At 36.5% G+C, this 16,469-nt stretch overlaps 2 protein-coding genes across 2 annotated transcripts; one reads left to right on the top strand and one right to left on the bottom strand.

Annotated features, from left to right (window-relative positions):
* Positions 1-157: 157 nt before the first annotated feature.
* On the bottom strand, positions 158-8,144 carry LOC120118590 (ATP-dependent zinc metalloprotease FTSH 7, chloroplastic-like). The gene is made up of 13 exons (XM_039138618.1): positions 7,227-8,144; positions 6,372-6,437; positions 6,156-6,290; positions 5,982-6,047; positions 5,434-5,619; positions 2,742-2,828; positions 2,535-2,648; positions 2,318-2,442; positions 2,112-2,220; positions 1,481-1,606; positions 1,017-1,340; positions 790-913; positions 158-628 (listed from the first exon to the last, which is right to left on the bottom strand). The coding sequence occupies exons 1-13, from the start codon at positions 8,100-8,102 to the stop codon at positions 501-503; spliced, it is 2,466 nt and encodes an 821-aa protein (XP_038994549.1). The 5' UTR covers positions 8,103-8,144; the 3' UTR covers positions 158-500.
* A 2,134-nt stretch (positions 8,145-10,278) lies between these two features.
* On the top strand, positions 10,279-16,433 carry LOC120118544 (dentin sialophosphoprotein-like). Its single transcript, XM_039138575.1, has 6 exons — positions 10,279-11,874; positions 12,221-13,200; positions 13,714-14,499; positions 14,732-15,040; positions 15,606-15,858; positions 15,919-16,433. Exons 1-6 carry the CDS (start codon positions 10,593-10,595, stop codon positions 16,107-16,109), a joined length of 3,801 nt encoding a protein of 1,266 aa, XP_038994506.1. The 5' UTR covers positions 10,279-10,592; the 3' UTR covers positions 16,110-16,433.
* The last annotated feature ends 36 nt before the right edge of the window (positions 16,434-16,469 follow it).

The raw sequence follows: 16,469 nt of genomic DNA, 5'->3' as shown, positions 1-16,469 counted from the left end.
CACATAAACTGTGTTGGGAAAACTATTAGAAATCTGTAGCGAAATATGTAAAATGATCTAAAGACAACAGTTTTGATGTGCAATTATCTTATATTTCACAGAATAAATATATTTACAACTCTTTACTTGTACACTTGCCACAGCCTATACTTTTTCCCATTGAAGTAATAATAAATAATACTCAATGTACAGGACAACAGACACTAGAGACCAACCTGGATATCCACACCATGTCCAAGGATGGTGGACACAAGCTTGAAAGCAATCTCCAGGAAACAGATCTTCCACTTCTTTCTCTATGTTTCTTCTGGTAAGTGTTGTGAGAATAAAAACAATGAATAAACTTGGTAGTGCTAACAATAAAAAGCCAAAATTCACCTTGTTGAAAGATACAAAAATTTGCAAGGGTGCCACTGATGGTAACCGGGAGGGACATATGCTCATTGACATGGTTCAAGGCCTGAAGAAAGCTGCAGTTGACACCAAATGAGCAGAACTGCTTATCCAGACCCCGCTTGCATTGGCAGAAAAGACTCTTGCTTGCCTCTGATGAAGACTGTTAGTTCCTCAGGTGCAACAACCAATTTCAACCATTCTTGAAGCTCTTCACCTTCAACTTTCTCATTTTCTGAACAAAAAGAAAGCGTATGAAATAAAGGAAACAATTTATTATCTCCCCCCAAACTATGTCAGTTCCTATAACAAAACAAGATCGTATACCACATAGAAATGAAAAAAAGAACTGGATGTAAAGGAATACACATGGAAGAGGAAGAAAAAGCAGATTACCTTCCAGGTGGGCACCAAGTCCTTCTAAAACAGCTGGATTAGCACGTACAACAGAAAGGGCTACTTCTAGCGCAGACTGCAATAATGCTTTCACCTCTCTTTGAACAAGATCAACTAGATGTCCCTGTATTTCACTCTGGATCAGTCTTCTATGGTGTAGGAATTGAAAACAAAGACAGGTAATGTGATAAAATCAATAAACAAAATTTATTAGAGTAAGGATGGACCTGATCTCGTCCCCAGGGACCTGCCCCACCAGATTCATCCATGCCTCCACCAGAGACTGTAGCTAAAGACACAGGACCTATAGTCTGATTAAGACCATATTCAGCTACTGCTTTGTATGCCATGTCTGTTGCCCGCCTAATGTCATCAAGTGCACCAGTAGAAACACGACCAGAGTACACAACTTCCTCTGCAGCGCGCCCACCAAGAAGGGTAACCAAACGACCACGTAATTCATCAATGAAGAGTAAATATCTATCCTCATTGGTAGGGGGAGAATAAGTAAAGCCCAGTGCTCCTCCAGATCTTGGCAATATGCTCAGTTTCTGCAAACACAAAAGGAAGTTGATTTGTTAACAATGTCATGTGAATGCAACCATCATTTCGGCATTCTATACTGAGCTAACAAGGACATGAAAATAAAGAAATAAACTGAGAACATTCAGTAAATATTGTGATAATTTACCTCAACGCGTGGCTGTCCGGGAAGAAGGCTTGCAACGGCCGTACCTACTACTGCATGACCAGCTTCATGCCTTGCAACAACAGCCTTCTCAATCCCCTTCAACTTGGCAGTTTTCTTCTCTATGCCCTACAAATTTAATTCTTTAGGTCATTCAACTTGCAATCCAATGTCTAATCATAATGGCCTTGTAAAACAATGCAACTTCTGTGCCACATGTGACCGAAGGAATTGAGTAGATCAAAGTAGGCTGGTGAAAATTTTATATTCCCTATGATAGTCTCATCAGCAAGTGCAAAAGTAACATAATGCATGGCAAAAAAAAAATAGTTCACTCTTAGTTATAAATTTGTATTTTGTGTTCATATGGTAACTATTAAAATATGTGGGCCATGCAGTAAAACCAATATCTAAAGCCAAGAACAAGAAAGAAAAAATTGCATAACATCACTGTATAGTGGATTTAACAATTACTACCAAAATTTTATGGAAGGGAAAATATATAAATTCTTCAAAACGTGGGAGAAGGAAATAGTCTAACAACATGAACGTGAATAAACAATGACAGCTAACTGTAAGAAATACATGAACATAATACTAGGAGAGATAGAGAGAGAGGGAGAGAGAGAGTTACAGCTATTGATCGCTCTACTGCCTGGATGAAATCAATTCTTTCTACAATAACTTTGTTATTTCTTCCGGCAAGCAAGGCGGCTTCATTTACCAGATTTGCAAGGTCAGCCCTGCAAAATATAAAAGATAACCTATCTATTTCTCCAGTATAAACAACAAAGGAGGACGGAGGAGTGTCATTTAAATATGAGAAATTAAAAGAGATACCCAGTAAAACCAGTAGTCATAGAGGCAACGTCACCAATATCAACATCCTCTCCAAGGGGAATTTCCTTCTTAGAAACATGTACTTTCAAAATAGCTTCTCTTCCAATCCTATCAGGTGTCTCTACCTGGAAATCACAGGAGACAAAGGAACTGGTTTATATAATTAACAGATTCTGACATCTAGACAGTTAACTGAAATACCATGCACCATACAAACCATAACAACTCGATCAAATCTCCCAGGTCGCCGAAGGGCAGGGTCTAAAACATCAGAACGATTAGTAGCTCCAAGAACAATCACAGCAGAGTTGCTGTCAAATCCATCCATCTCCTATAATGTAGTTCCAAACTACTAGCTTCAGAGGTCTATAGCAATGAGATCAAGGGGTCTATGCAGTAGAAAAACTAGATGCAGGGAACTTACAGTGAGCAATTGGTTCAAGGTTTGCTCTCGTTCATCATTACTAACGATGCGAAATTTACCATCACGACTTTTAGCCACAGCATCTATCTGTACATGATGAAAGGTGTCAGAAAATTAGCTTCTTTTTCAGGCAATACTGGTGTTGTATTTTCACTAAAAAAATTGTTAGGCGTTAGTGAGAGAAGCTCCTGATTCTCTCTAGATTTTAGGCATTTTTTTACAGCTCTTTCTTTGATCTCTCTTTTTTGTCTTAAGATGGCAAGTAAGGTGATTAGTTCTGTTAGGAAAAATTGTTTTACGGTGATCATTTTCAATATTGCAAAGCTTCTTCATCACAAAGGTCTTTGGCTAATATTCGATAAATACGGAGAGGTGGTTGATTCTTTCATCCCTAACAAAAGAAGCAAGGGAGGAAGTAGGTTTGGCTTTGTTCGCTTCACCAAATTGGAGGACGCAAGGAAGGCTATCAACTGTGCTGACAGATCTAGGATTCATGGTAATGAAGTTAGAGTTTTCTTGGCCAGATTTCAACCTCGTAATGCTTTCTGGAGAAAAGAGTTTCTGGTTTAAAACCAGCCGAGGCCAAGAGCAAAGTGGAGGATGTTGGGCATTCAGAGGCTCCCATTGTGGGTTCTGTTGATGAGGACAAGCTCTTAACTCTCAGAGACAACTTGGTAGGTTGGTGCAGAAATTTTATTAAAATAAAAGAGTTGGCTTCTATTATGCACAAGGAAGGCATTTTAGGTCCGATAATTATGAGGTTAAGCGGGTTAGCAGTTTTAATCATTTTTGAAGACGAAGAGAGTAGGGATTTCACGCTGAATAATAAGATGGGGGCATTGAATAAATGTTTTGAAAAAGTGGAAGTGTGGTCGAAAAACTTTCAATGCAGCATCCGTCGGGCGTGGCTATCGTGCAAAGGGATCCCACCGTTTCTGTGGAGTCATTCCACCTTCAGAAGTATTGCAGACAAATGGGGAGAACTTATCTCCATTGAAGAAGGAACCGTGAATCCAGGCTCTTTCGACAGGGCGTTGTTTCAGATTATTACGAAATGCCAAGCACGAGTGGAAGGAACCGTTGATTTGAAAGTCGGGGATTTGAGATTTACAGTTTTTATTTCTGAGTTTGAGCCTTGTTTCAGTCCAGATTCTGTCTGGACAGACTCGTTCTTGATGGATGAGGCTGTTGTCTCCCCGTTATCCTTGGAGGGGGAGCTCGTTGGTGTCTCGCCAGTTTATTCTCCCGTGGTGGAGGTATGTGTTGAGGGAGCGGGAAGAAGCGGGGACTCATTGGAGGAGAAGAAATCCGAGAGGCGTTCTGTGGATGAAGAAAGTCTGTTCTGTTGTATGGGGAAAAGAATTGGTGACTGCGACTTGTCGGGTGGGGAAGTGGTGGAAAGGAACATAGGGGAAGAATTTATTATGGGTCTAAGGAATAATGTTGCTAATAGGGGGAAGATTCCAACGGAATTCGAGGATGTGGTGGAGCACGCGGTGAGAGAGACATGATTTGAAAGCAGCAAATGTTGTAAGTCTGCACGTGTTTTAGAGGGAATGTTGGATTTTTTTATTGATTCCCCCGTCTTGGATGGTCGGTTAAAGTCAAAGGTGATGAAGAACGTGAATAATATGGGCCTTATCAATAAACGTGCTTTCAGTAGTTCTAAGGGTGAGGATGCCCAATAGGATGGGGCTATGGTTGACAGGTTAGATGGCAGAACTAAATCGGGGATGGTTGGTAAGGATTTGGAACAGAGCTTTGGCTTGTCATCTCATTCGAGGGATGAGCCTTCCACGCTCATTTCCAGGCAGATCCAGAGATCAAAAGAGGGGAAAATTAATAAACTTAATAAATTAAACTCTCTCCAATCCTTTGAAGAGAATTTTTCGGGTCCCCTAAGAAAGGCTAACTACTGCCAAAGCAAGAATCAAAAGAAGGTGCAACGTGAGGGAGTTTTGTCTGATCTTGGAGGCAAATTCATTTATGATTCCGATTTTCCAGCTTTGGGGCAGAGTATACAGAAGGAAGAGAAAGGTTCCTCACAGATCGGGAATGATTTGGATTTTCAGGTTGATGGCTCAGTAGTGACATTGATTTCGGAAGATTATGGCAGGGGAAGTATTGTTAGTTTCAGGTGATTTTCTTTGGATTTTTTGTTTTTAGGAGTTGGAGGTTCGGATGGTCTCCATCGACAAGACGAGATTCAGTGGCAGAAAGGCGTTTTGAGTGTTTTTGGTGCTTGGTTTTCTGCACTCTTCATGTGGAAGCTCCTGGTGTAGTGTTTTATTTTGGCTTCTATGGTTTCAGTTAGCTAGGTGTTTTGTTTTGGGTACCCTTCGGGCCAAGAGTTAGGCTTTTAGTCGGGTCAATCCTTTAGAGGCTGTTGTTGTAGCTATGTTTGGATTAGGCTGAGCTATTGTTGCTGTTTGGGGTTGTTTTTGGTGTTTTGTTTTATGTTGGGGGTGTATCTCTGGTTGTATCTTGGTTTTCTTATGTTTAATAAAATCCTAAGACACTCTTTTCCTCCTTCCGCTGATTAAGGAGCTTCTCTATAAGCCCTCTAATCAAAAAGGAGGTTTTTAATGAGGCTTTCAATTCCTAAAAAAAAAAAAAAGTGTCAGAAAATTCTACTGGAAATCTATAAGTTGGAAAGATTGTTCCAACAAAATGATAAAACTCATTGACTGACCTCATCAATAAAAATTATAGATGGTGCTTCCTTCTTTGCTCGTGCAAAGAGATCTCTAACTCGAGATGCACCCATGCCAACATACAACTCCACAAACTCACTGGCCGAACAACTTATGAATGGAACTTCTGCTTCACCGGCCACTGCTTTTGCTAGAAGAGTCTTACCTGTCCCAGGAAGACCCACCTATAACACAAATAAAACCATTAAAAACAAAATTATTTCCATTTTATATAAGAAGGTTCCAAAGAAACCACCACATACTCCTCATGTATAAGCACTGTGTGGAGACATTGAACATGATGAATTCCATACATGAACTTTTTGAGCTTATCATAACAAGAGATAAAAGTAGAAGGCATTATAGGACCAAAAACTTTCAGCGGAGAAAATAAACTAAAGAATAAGAGATAGATCCAGCAAATGGAACACAGGATAAAAGGGAACACAGTTTCCGAAGATTAATAAAGTTGAAAATAAGCCATTGCTTCTATAGGATAAAAGCTTCATCATCATCAGGAAGTAAAGTTTTCTTAATATCAACTCACCAGGAGAACTCCTCGAGGAGGACGAGCACCAAGCCGTATATATCTGTCCGGATTCCTAAGAAATTCCTGGGCAGCAAACATAAACATATAAAGACAACAGCTTGAATTAATAAGAGCATTTACTAAAAATATCAGTTGCTGGTAGCATATGAAGTACAGAAATAGTTAGTGTACCACAATTTCTTCTAGCTCTTCCTTGGCCTCATCAACACCAGCAACATCAGAAAAAGTGACTACTTCACCTTGTTCAGGCACTTTTGAAATCCCAGGACCTCCAGTCTTGCGATTCCTAATCTGACCAGCTGTATGCTGCATAATGCAATATTCAAATCAGAACCTATCAATGCAACATAGGCAAGATACACATAAAACTTGCAAGAAAATCCAAACCTGAGAAAAGCTCACAGGAAGCCGATGAAGAAGTCCTGCAAGGACAGCAACATAGAACAAAGCTATCTGCAAAAGAGAGGAACTCAAATATATAAAATTCTATGTTTTAGATGTATATTAGCAAGCAAATTAGAAAAAATCCACAGTAAGGTTAGCATCTATTTGAGAACTGCCTATCATATACACTTTGACGATTAAACTGCAAAATGGGGACAATGTTTTTTTCTTATATAAATATTTTAAAAAACCCCTCATTACTTTGGAAGGGGGAAAAGAGTGCCCATACGACTTTTATTAATAGGATGAATTCTATTGCAACACAAGCGAATAGTCAACCCCCATAACATAAATGGGGATAATGTTAACCCTTTTTAAAGAAAACATTTCATCAAATACCCTCCGTTAGTTGAACAGACTAACCTGAGAAAACTGATACCAGGGATAAATTTCCTTTCCGGAATTAGAGGACACTATGTCTCTATGTAGTTCATGTCTAAAAGACATCCAGATGTTTTGTAAATATATTCTTTGGCACCACTGTCAGCAATCTCTATTAATTTTATTTTAATCTGATAGCCTTTCAGCAACTAAAGATATAATTTTCCCAAATTATAATCAATCTTGCTTGGACCAACTAAACTGTTACATTACCAACACCTCAAGAGGGAATAAGATTTCAAATAGTAGAAGGCAAATCAGATTAAAACTTGAGATACCTATTCAAGGCAAATGAAGGTAAAGAAGATTCCCTCAACTAAATCTAAATTACATATTATCTAGCAGGAAGCCAACGGCAATAAACCAGTTCCTAGATTCACTTAAATTAATAGCAAAAAAGGAAAGAATGCAACTTACTAATGCAGAGTTGAAGAAGCCACCAGACCGCTTATCTGGAGACCCAAACTCCACATCATTTTCCAGCATCTTTTCATATGGAGTCTTGATATCAGTAGGCCGTATGGTTGTATATACAATTCTCTTAGTAGGCGCCATGCTCCTCAACAAGGACTCCGAATCTTGAAACTCGCTATTACTAACACCACCAATTTCACTCTCTTGAACATTCCCTTCATTCTTCAGTTTAAACATTACATGAACCCCATCAACCTCCACCTTTTGAACTTGATTACTATTAATCTTATTTAAAAAATCACTGTAAGGAACGCTGATGAACGTTGTCTGAGTCCTGGGCTCGGAACCAGGTAATGGAATCCCAGGTCGGAGCAACCGCATAACGAACATAACAATGCCTAACTGTAAAAGCAAAACACCAATTTCTTGAGCTTGGATTATCGGTTGCCACTGCCATTTCTTTCCTTTGGACCACCAAAGCCCATTTTTCCCGCTCTTTACCCGCCTCTGATTGGTCGAACCGCCCGAATTTGTCGTATTCTGCTTCACCCCTTGCCCACCTTCGCTCTCATTTTTCTCACTGGAACTATCCTTCGAATCGCTGTTATCTGTACAATTAGCCAAAATTTTGCTTTCTTTGAACCTTAATCCACCTCCTCCATAAAGACTGAATCTCTCGTGGTTCCTCGAAATGACGACGTTACGTAGAGGGAAAGTAATTGAATCGGGGACGAAACGATTCGTGTTTTGGAACGAAACCTTAAACCGATTGGTGCAGAAGTTTAAGCCATGTACATAAAGAAGATTACAGTATGAATTTCTGCTGCACTTACTTTGAGTTATTAGCGTCGTCGGTCGTAGAAATTCAATCAATGACATCTGGAAAACCCTAGAAAATTAGGATAAACGATTTTAAGTTCAGAATTCCGAAGAGAGACAAGAATAGTGAGAGACTTTGCGGGAGGGATAAATAGATAATGATGGGAGAATCTGATCCGTTGGATTGGAGGAAACGGTGGGATTTAACCGTTGCTGGGAAAAAGGAGTGAAAAAAGCTGGGCATTTCGAGGATTACATAGAAGATTTTGTGTTTAATTAACACGTGGAATGAAGGGATTGGAAGTTTACAACGATAGTGCGGTGACAATATGTCTGGCGCTGATTGGTAACCACACGCTTGGTTTCATTAGGGCCGTAGCTTTGGATAATTTTTTAGTTTTTTTTAAGATAGGATAGATGGGTCCAGTCCAATCAATTTAATAAAAGTAACTTATTATTAATTAGGGTAAACTATATATTTAGTATCTAAACTATCAATTTTCTTTCTTTTTAGTATCTAAACTTTCATTTATTTTAAAATCATACCTAATGCTTATTTTTTTGTACCTCATCGTTAAAAACTTTTTTTTAATTAACTTGAGGTAAGTACAAGGTAGTATTTGTTCAAAGATAACTCTCAACCATTTGACATTGATCGGTCGTACCCCTAGCATTGTCGATGCTCGAACCCAGGACCTCAATGAATAACAATAATTCATTTACCATCGAGGCTACAAGTTTTGTTAATTTAAAACTTAACATACAACATAATATTTTTTATGGGTAAATTACATCATTCATCACTCAACTATTTTCTCACTCTTATTTTGGTCATGGAAGCTTAATATTTTTAATTTAATTACTTAACTTTCAAATTACTCCTAATTTAATCACTCTAACTTTCAAATTTATTTATTTTTTATTTTAATTATATATTAATAAAATAATAAAAATTTCATTGTTATGAAAATTATTAATAAAATAAATTGGAGTGACTAAAACATGAACAATTTGAAAGTTGAGTAGTTAAGTTGAATATTTTTAAGTTTTAGTGACCAAATTAGGAGTGATAATATAGTTCACTGATGTAATTTACCCATAAAAATGAAAAAAAAAATAAACACTAGATGTGGTTTTGAAACAAATGAAAGTTTAGATGTTAAAAAAATAAAACTGATAATTTAATTACTAAATATATATTTTATCCTAATTAATAATAAGTTTTTTTATTAAATTGATTAGATCGACTCATCCATCATATCTTAAAAAATTATCCAAAGCTACGACCTAATGAAATTAAGCGTGTGGTTACCAAAACGAAACAAAACTGATATATGAAAAATATTTTTCAGAAAATATTTTCCTCATTTTTTTTGTTTTTGATAGTTATGATTGGTTTTATAAAAAATATTTTTCAATGTTTAATAATTGTCATTGATTTTTCTTATTGTAATTCATTTTCTAGTTCCTTTGTATTTTCTGTAAATTGTTTTACTATATGATTTTATGTAAAACATTTTCATAACTTTTTCAATTCAAAGTATAAGCACTTAAAATAATATTATTTTATTTATTTAATATTAATATAATAATTTAGCATCATTTAATAAAAATGTTAATTATTAAAATATTTAATATAAAAATATATATAATTATAGTAATATTATATTTTTAATATTGTATTAATATATACTCAGTTATATTATAATAATATATGATATTATATTTTAAATTTAATAATATATAATAAATTATTAATATAATTAATGTTATTTATTATTTTGTTTAAATAATATTATTAATAATAAGTACTGTTATTTTATACATTTAATATCAATATAATAGTTTAATATTATGTTAATAAAATATTGATTATTAAAATATTTCAAATATATTTATTAATTAATTGATAATATAATATAATAAATTATTTTGATATTGTAATAATATACTCAGATATATAATAGATCATGGATATAGATTTTTTTTTTGAATAAAACATATTAACAAACGTTCATTTTACTAACAAAGGTTAGATATTACTTCAAATTAATCCGATGAATAAAAATTTTGTAATTAAGACGTACTCATGAAATGGTATTATTTTTTTGGTGAAGATTGAAATTAGGACACAAGTACAGGTGGCATTGAGTATTTGTGTAGAAATCCAAGGTCACATGGCTAAATTAGACAGCAATATTAACTACCATAGTCCCTTGGCTGTCTATCGGTTTTCTATTTTGTTCCATATTATTCCATAAATTAAGGGAAGCGGAGAAATGAAAACGGCAAAGGAAGTTCTAAAATGGAGGACTAGAAATCCAAAATCACTCGTCACCTCTCTTTTACAATTTTGCTTTGTTTTTTCCTGAACACGAAAAATCAAGAAAAATGTCATATTTTTAATTATGTTGGAAATTCAAGTTTGAGCTGAAATTCTTCAAGTTCGAGTGGGGTTATAGACACTTATATTTGATTATTTATGCCCGGTTTTGTTGTTCATTCTATTGGTTTGATTTCTGAATATTTAGTACGGAAAATAGAAAAGAAATGGGTTTTGATGCAAAGGGTATTGGACTTTTTGTCTGGAAAATCATTAGATTTTCTGGAATTTGTAGTTATAAATTTGTAAGAAAATATCCATTTTTGTCAGGTTTTTTTATCTTTGCTTTCTTCGTTTACACATATTTTCCTTCTTTTTTCTACATCTTGATTTGCTTTTCCCCGATTATTATCTGCACTGCGATTTACATCCGATTTTATTGGAAAACCAAACATCCTAAAGTCCAGGTGGTTAAGAAAAAAGACAGTGAGGAGAGATCATCTGCTTATGTAAACAGATCAAACGAGGAGAAACCATCTCCCGATGTAAATAGATTAAAGGTCCCTTCGTTACGAAACCAGAAAAGTGTTCGAAGAAATGCTCGAAAGGAGGTCCTAGAATGGGATAGAAACGATAGTCCACATGTGCTTTTTTCGAGAGGTATATATGATATTCTGCCCGGTAAATCCAGTTTGTTGGAAGAAAATTCGAAGTTGGCCTTAGAAGTGAATGGAAGCTCTAATATGGAACTTGGAGGGAGTTCTTCCCAGAATGAGACTCGAAATGATCAAGCGCCGAATGAGGCGAATCCTCTCTTTGATAATGCGACATATAGTGTGTCAGGTGATAGCTTCGGAGGGCAGTCAGGAAACCGTCTTATTGATGTTGGTGATGGTGGTCGGGGTGGGACTGGTGGTGTATTTGATGTAGGAAGATTGGAAGAAAGAAGAAAAGCTGAGAACGTGAAGGTGCAGGAAGATAGGAATAAGATGGTTGAATGGACGAAGGAAGATGAGAAAAATTTGATGGATCTTGGGTCAGAAAGACACCAAAGGTTGGAAAGTTTAATGGCAAAACGTAGGGCAAGAAAGATGTTCAAAATGGCAATTGAGAAAAGCCTGATGGACAAGGGCATTGTTCCCCACAGTCAAATTGCTCCCATTCTAATAGTTAAAAACAACATTCTTGGTGCTTCAAATAATGCCAATGAAGAAGGGTTACAAATGCCTGGTTCTGCCCCTTCCGTCTTGCTGCCTACTCAGAATCCATTTGACCTACCTTATGACCCATTTGAAGAAAAACCAAATCTCACGGCTGATAGTTTTCTAAGAGAATTCATTCCAGCCAACCAAAAGGAAATGTTTTTCTGCAGGCATGAGAGCTTCTGTCATGGACCATTGTTTACGTTCGATACCACTCCAGATCCCAATGATCAGTTTAATCCCTACTATGGTGCTGAAAAGAGGCTTGTAGGAGGTCCTGCAGTCGATAGATTCAGAAGGTCACCAGGTAAGCAAAAAATAAAAAAACCAGCATTGTTTCCATTGTTTATATCCATTTTTTATAAAGTTAAAAGATCCTTGATATTCATAGTTTTTTTCTTCACTTATCCATATTAAAACCCTTTATGAAATTTTGTGGATATCAATGAAAGAAAGAATTTCCTGAAGGCCCTGCCTGAAACTGTGCTAAAAAAAGGAACTTAAAGATTTTTAAACTACCTAAAGTTGAAGGACATGTTTAGGACAATAATTTGGTTGTGCAGCCTACTGCAAAATATGTGTAGAAAAAAAACCTCTTTCTTTTTGTAGTGTGTTTTCCTAATGGAATTATTTAACACTTACCCTTTTCTTAGATGATGAAGGAGGTCCCCTCCGACAGAATTCCATTGCTTTTGGAAGTGAAATTGATGTTATTGAGATAGAAGAGTCCAATCACAATGAGGCAATGAACTCATTGGGAGAGAAAAATGAAAAGATTACAGAAACTGCTAATGATAAGATTGAAATAGTAGAAAATAATGAAAACCCTCATGTTTTGAGTGGAAGTGAAGTAAGAATGGATATAGATTCAACAAAAAACAATGATTCATCCTCCTCAGCATCTTCATCTGATGACTCTGAATCGGGCTTAGATCAAACTACTAAACCTCTGAGTCTATGTGCCAGTCAAGTCCGAAAGGCTCTTAACCTTTCGATTCCTCCCAAGGGGAGAACTTTGAGCAAACTTCCATTTGATCCCAGCCCATCTCCACGCAGGACCGAGTTTAATTTGTTTTACAATACATATAGGCGACAAAGTCATACTCGAAACTGTTCCATAGCTTCTGACTTGCAAGTTGAGGTCTCAGAAGTTGGTTCAACTACATTATCAACAGATGGAACAGGTTCACCTGTTGAAGGTGATGTTACATATGATGGGGATGTTGAAAGGGATATCAATTCTGACAATGAAGAACTGTGGCCAGGTTCCTTTAACTTAACAAGAGAGGCAAATGGAGAAAAACTGAGAGAATTGGATGATATTATTGAAGAGGATTCTGTTGAAGTAAAGCTTTCTGGTTTAGACAAGAAACCTGATGAGCCAATTGCATCAATCTTTCCATCTGAACAGGAAGCCACACAAATTTTGAATGACACAACTTCACTATCTTCAAGATTAGATACAACTGAAGACGGTGCCTCCTATCCAGCAAATATTAACCTTGCAACTCATGAAGATGCGACTCCCAATGTTTCAGAAAATATATCACCTGAAGATCTGGGAAAAACCGCACAGTTAACAGAGAAGTCGGTGGTTCGTTCATCTCCCGAGCCTTGTTTCCAGCAGCCAGAGGTCAGTTAGTTATTTCACTACTGTTCTGAGGTATTGAGAATATAAACCATAATTCCCAAACTCTTTATTTTTCCTGAAGTAAATGTTTTCTTTGAAACTTGTTTGCAACACATTGATATTGGAATATGATCCTCCAAATATATGAGTATACTATTGTCGGATATATATACTTGTATCAGGCACTCATCTCAGATTCTAATCTAAGTAATATAAATAGTAAAATAAAGCAAACACAAAACTTTAGGATTGATTAACAATTTAGCCTGTGGTCTGTTAATCATTTCATTTTGGAGAAATAAAAGCAAACATAACATTCTGAACTTTTAGCATTGAAATGAAATGAGATCAAGTTTTTCCTCATATCCAGTTATTATTTAGGCCTACTTCTGTGTTTGCAACTTTATTATCTCCTCTGTGGAAGTTAGACAATTGTTTTACCTTTATTTGCCGCTGATTTCTGAATATCAGGAAATGGTGTTAAACTAACCTACTGTAATTTTTATTATTCAACAGCAGAAGCCTACAGAAGAGTTGAACATTGTTTGTAATGTGAAGCCGATAACTCAAGGAGATGCTAACACTTTAGAGTTAAAGTCATCTGAAACCAGAGATGATGGAGCCCAAGCATTCATCGAACCTGCAGCTTTAGGAGAGATGAGAAAACCAGATGAGGCGATCAATTCAGATTCCTGCAAGTACAAGCACGGAAATATGGAAACATCTCATGAGTCTACAAGAACTATAGACTCTCAAAAGAAGATGGAGGAAAGCCAACCGTTGAAATATATCGAAGAAGATACTCATAACTTAAGTAAGAATGACACTGCAGATGCACCAAATGCAGTTCAAAGCAGAGACCAACCTTCAAAGAATATTGGACAAGATACTCAAAACTTAACTGAGTATAATAACGGGGATGCACATAATGTTGTTCAAAGTATAGTTAATCAAAATATTGCAGAGGATAACATTTCTGGAGTGGAAGAAAGATTAGAAAGTTCTATTGCAATGGATCTAACTCAAAGATTGGCGATTGAACAAACTCATCTCAGCTCGTGTGCATTGCCAAGGTCCGTGTTACCACAAAACATCCTGGTACAGAGAATACCCATATCAAATGCGGAGCAACAAAGACAAAACGGTCGGCCACAATCTGAAATGGAAGACATAGAGAGGTACAATTCAGCAAGCAACCAACCACAGGAGAGCTCAACTTTTAACATGCCCCCAATTTCACGGCATTTGGTTGAGAATTCAATGGATCACTCGTCCAGTAATTGCAATCCTGGAACATCAGAGGTCTGTATGAGAGTATCAATAACTCATATTTTTAATGCATTTCACTGTTCATGAAATCATATTTAACGTTTGAAGTTTATGAATTCACATCTGGAAATAAATACTTTTTCCGTTTTCTTTTGTTCCTACACCTCCATTCTCTGCACTGTACACTCGTATGCATGTGTATTTAGTAGTCTTAAAGTACAGTTTTAGCATGTTTTGACTCTCATATTTACCTAAACTTGAACAGGGGTCGTCTAGCACAACAAAGGAGAGTCCTATTGGTAGCCCTGTCCATATCCTGAATGAACTTGTCCTAGAAGGCACTCATGGCAAGGAAGATTCTTCTACAAAATCCAGTAAAGATGAATCAAAAACTTCAACGAATTCAATGGATGTGAAAGAACCATCAAAACCATCCGGTGAAAGTAATCCTGATTTTATCGAGCTTCTTGGAGAATCAAAAAATCTGACTGTACATAACTCTGGAACTGATTTATCAAAATCAAATGAAGAAAATGCTAAGTCAGATGGTCCTAAAACTATGGTGACAGAAAAGGTAATCCCACTAGAAGGCACACATGGCAAGGAAGATTCTATGAAATCCAGTAAAGATGAATCACAAACTTCAAAGAGTTCAAAGGGTGCAAAAGAAGAATCAAAACCACATTGTCAAAGTAATCCCGATTCTAACGAGCATATTGGAGGATCGAAAAAACTGACTGAACATAACTTTGGAACTGATCCATCAAAACCAGAAAAAGGAAACGCTAAATCAGATGATCCTAAAACTTCGGAGACAGAAAAGGTAATCCCACTTCTTAATCTTGGCACTCAATTGCAACAACAATACAGTATCCTTTGATTTTATGTTTTAGTAACTTTTACATCACATCATTGTTTCTCATTTATGTTTCATGGAATTGTCCCCTTTTAATTTGTAATAGATGAAAATCTTATATCAACTAGCTATGCTGTAAACTAACGAAGCATGTTTCTGGTTAGACTCTATCAAACCACCAAACTTTTCTTCTGTTCCCAACTATTTAACTCTACTTAGTGATCAGTTAGTTATATTAGCTAATCATTCTTTACTGACATTGAGTTGAAACCTTTCTATGAAGTCTGCAGCAGAAATTGATCTAATCTGCAATGTAATTGAGTCCTTAACCGATAAGATGACCAACAGCAAGAGCTTGAACCATGTTCTTGATGGAGAAGGTGATCCCAAAATATCAAGCAGCCAAAAGGCTATCAGGATACTATCAGGGAACAGTGGGGCAACTAGCGCAGGATCTGTTAACGATACTGAACATGAATCCAGAACATTAGCCAAAGCCGATGCCAGTGCTGGGCTATCTACTTCAAATGGAGAAAGTAACAGCTTGAAGGACATTAAAAATAGTGGAGATGCACAAAAATTGAGTAGTCAAGAAAGTGTCTCAGGTGCAATGGAATCAAAGGAGGATAATCTCAAGGCCATTGGTGAAAGCATCTCAGGTGTAGATAATACTGCAAAGGATATGTTGGTAGACCATACTGCTTCCATAGAAGCATCTGAACCGGAAGAATCTAAAGTCAAGGCCTTCAACACCAAGGAAAATGATCGCAACGAAGTGGCAAAATGAGGCAATATGCACAATATTGGCACATCTAGAAACCATCAGTTCCGGGACAACAAAAAGTTTAGGGTAACTTTCACCATAGAGAAAAGCTGAAACTCTTCCATGAATCAATGTAAGAAGACATATACTGTAAATCTTGAACCTATAGACAAAAGTAGGATATACATATAAACTAGAACTGCAAATATATACTAAAAAAAGAAACCCCAATTATTCCATTTACCTTGAAGTGAAGTTGATGTTCTTGTTCGTTTGCATCATAAACTGAATGTTACAGTTGAGAGGAAATAAATTTCTTCAATTTTTTACCTAAGAAACACCTAGGAGGTTTCTCCGCTGTAACAATGCTCAACGACTAGAGAA

Source organism: Hibiscus syriacus, unplaced genomic scaffold, assembly GCF_006381635.1.
Source record: "Hibiscus syriacus cultivar Baekdansim isolate YM2019G1 unplaced genomic scaffold, ASM638163v2 tig00000973_pilon, whole genome shotgun sequence".
NCBI lineage: Eukaryota > Viridiplantae > Streptophyta > Magnoliopsida > Malvales > Malvaceae > Hibiscus > Hibiscus syriacus.
Note: the sequence above shows the minus strand (reverse complement) of the source record. Positions and strands in the feature narration are given on the sequence as shown.

What these genes read in the sequence shown, in the direction of transcription:
- LOC120118544 (XM_039138575.1), top strand. Translation starts at nt 10,593, where the DNA reads ATGGGTTTTGATGCAAAGGGTATTGGACTTTTTGTCTGGAAAATCATT. An exon ending in CTTGTTTCCAGCAGCCAGAG is followed by an intron (nt 13,201 to 13,713) that starts GTCAGTTAGTTA and finishes ATTATTCAACAG; the next exon opens with CAGAAGCCTACAGAAGAGTT. An exon ending in ATCTACTTCAAATGGAGAAA is followed by an intron (nt 15,859 to 15,918) that starts GTAACAGCTTGA and finishes GTAGTCAAGAAA; the next exon opens with GTGTCTCAGGTGCAATGGAA.
- LOC120118590 (XM_039138618.1), bottom strand. Translation starts at nt 8,102, where the DNA reads ATGTCATTGATTGAATTTCTACGACCGACGACGCTAATAACTCAAAGT. An exon ending in TTCCTGTGAGCTTTTCTCAG is followed by an intron (nt 6,291 to 6,371) that starts GTTTGGATTTTC and finishes TGCATTATGCAG; the next exon opens with CATACAGCTGGTCAGATTAG. An exon ending in GATTTGATCGAGTTGTTATG is followed by an intron (nt 2,443 to 2,534) that starts GTTTGTATGGTG and finishes TGTGATTTCCAG; the next exon opens with GTAGAGACACCTGATAGGAT.